Consider the following 2,463-nt stretch of genomic DNA (forward strand, 5'->3'; position numbering starts at 1 on the left):
TGTGGGGGGAAAGGAGCCGTGGGGGAGGGGTCATAATGTCGGGGGAAAAACGGAATTTCAAGGTTAAAGTTTTACATTTTCCCCAAAAAGAGTTTTTTTTTCTGTATAATGATTTTTTTTTTTATTTCAATGTGCAATTATTGTTTCTTGCAAATAATCCGAGAATATTCTGTATTTTTTCTGTGAAATTTAAAACTTGAATCTGAATTTCTCGTAACTTCAAAAGATCACATTTGGGAGCATTTTCTGACATTTATGATTGAAATATGACCTTTACGATTAATCCATTATAAAATATTTAATTGTTCCGGCTTTTTAAAAACAGGTATTTCTCGGTCATGATTATTAATTGTTTTTAGGCTAAAATGTTATGAAAGTTTGTTTAAAATGAACCTTTCTATATGAAATAAAATCAGTGGCGGTCGATCGATACTGGATATTACTTCTGTTCTGATGAAGACATTTATAAAACTATTTCATTATAAAACGGACTCTTTGTTTTACAGGTCTTTCACTTCTTAAACCCCCAATGATCCGATTCCCTGGAGAGTCGCTCAGAAAACTGATTATTATTGGAGCTATTTTAAAGTTGTTTGTTTTATGAACAAGTGGTTGATTTACAGATCTTTTTTAGCTGAAAGTCCTCACGTTGTGCTCTGAATAAGGACCGTTAGGCATTTTCTTGCAGCAGGAACAGAAACAGAAGAAAAGTCCTGGACTTCTGAGAACAGAACAAAACAGGAAAATGAAAAACAAGAAATATAAAAAGAGGAAATTCAGAATGCCTGTCTGCTTCTGTCCGACTGAAAGCTCATTTGTTCAAATATCTCCGATCAGATTTCAGATGTTTCTCAGACTTCCTGCAGCAGAAACACGTCGTCATGAATCTGTAGGAGGTTAGAGATCTGGACCCGGGTTAGAAAGTGAAGGCAGAGACCATCCTGAAGAGAAACTCAGTTCTTAACGAGCAGGAGGTTTAAAGAAAGGAGAGGACACAGGACACAGGACAGGACACAGGACAGGACACAGGACAGTCCGAGTCAGATGAGAGTTCGTAGCATCAGAACAAACCTCATTTAACGAGCGGAAGGTTTTAAGATCTTGACTTCATAAACAAACTAGAGGCCGTTTCCATCTTGAATCCGATGAGTCCGTAGCATCAGAACAAACCTTGGTAAACAAACTAGAGGCCGTTTCCACCTTGAAGTAGAAACACCGAATCATTAGAGTTCATAGCGGCGTCAGATCCCCCACAATGCCCCTCTCCTCTACTCTTTCTTCAGGTGAGCGTCTTGGCACCGGCGCAGGTATGTATTGTAGAAGAAGTTGCTGAACAGCATCAGGTAGCTCCCGTACATGACGGCGGCGCAGCCGATGTTATCGATGCGCGTGGGGCAGTCTGCGCTGTTCATCCATTTATAAACCAGCGCGCTGACCAGCAGGCCCATCGCCATCTGTCCGATCTGAGCGCTGGTGATGATCACAGCGAGCGGTCGAGGGACCTTTAGCCCTGCGGCGCGAGCAGAGTAGTAGCTGTACATGAGAGCGTGCACGGTGAAGTTCATGGTCATGAACCAGCCACCGCCCGCCACCATGTCCTTGTAGGAGTACCAGGAGTAGAGCAGCACGGTGATGTGATGGTACCAGTGCAGGAACAGCAGCTTCTGCTTCCTCAGCACCACGAAGGCCGTGTCGCCTGGCAGAGAGGGGGTCAAAGGTCAATGACTGCACTCACATCTCTTTATCCAGTCTGTTCAACCCAGTCTCACAACAAACGTGTAATAGCTACGTTTGTCCACAGGGCGAAACTTAGCTATTACTGGGTAGGTCTGTCCGACCCCTCAAAGCTCTTTACATGCTACGAGTCATTCACACATTCAAAATGTCTAGAAAGATGTCCTGAAGATTTGGGAAAAGCTGCAGAAATATATCCAACACAAATGTTAGAAGTGGCAGAAATATGACTCGAAGCTTTAGTGAACAAATGTGTGTAAAGGTCCTTAAAATGACCAAACCTTATGAGAGGTTTAATCAAATATAAATATCTAATTTATATTAAAAAACATGACTTTATAATCTGATAATATAAAAGAAAATAAATGACTTAATCTAATTACTGATCGTAAACATGTATAATAAATATAAACGTACCCAGCTCCGGGGCCTTGCTCAGCACGAAGGCGTACGCCCAGAACTTGCTGACCGGTCCGTAGTAGAAGCTCTGATCACAGATGGAGCGTCTGAAGCCCTGGAGACTCAGGATGTGAACCATGTAGGAACTGGTCCGCACCGCCCCGATGATACTGCACACACAAACACACAGAGACACACACACACACAGAGACACACACACACACACAGAGACACACACACACACAGACACAGACACACACACACACACGTTTAGTTAAAGACCTGGTAAAACATTGAAGATTCAAGGCTTTATCATCATGTGCTCAGCAG

The 2,463-nt window shown here is 42.6% G+C and overlaps 1 protein-coding gene across 1 annotated transcript; it reads right to left on the reverse strand.

The window, feature by feature from the left end:
• Positions 1 to 14: 14 nt before the first annotated feature.
• On the reverse strand, positions 15 to 2,320 carry LOC104962450 (elongation of very long chain fatty acids protein 6-like; the record flags this gene model as incomplete). Its single annotated transcript, XM_010790885.1, has 2 exons — positions 15 to 1,696; positions 2,152 to 2,320. Coding segments are annotated over 2 exons (597 nt in total), but the record flags the coding sequence as incomplete, so codon positions are not given.
• Positions 2,321 to 2,463: the final 143 nt, after the last annotated feature.

This window comes from Notothenia coriiceps, unplaced genomic scaffold (genome assembly GCF_000735185.1).
Source record: "Notothenia coriiceps isolate Sejong01 unplaced genomic scaffold, NC01 NC01_scaffold00034813, whole genome shotgun sequence".
Classification (NCBI taxonomy): domain Eukaryota; kingdom Metazoa; phylum Chordata; class Actinopteri; order Perciformes; family Nototheniidae; genus Notothenia; species Notothenia coriiceps.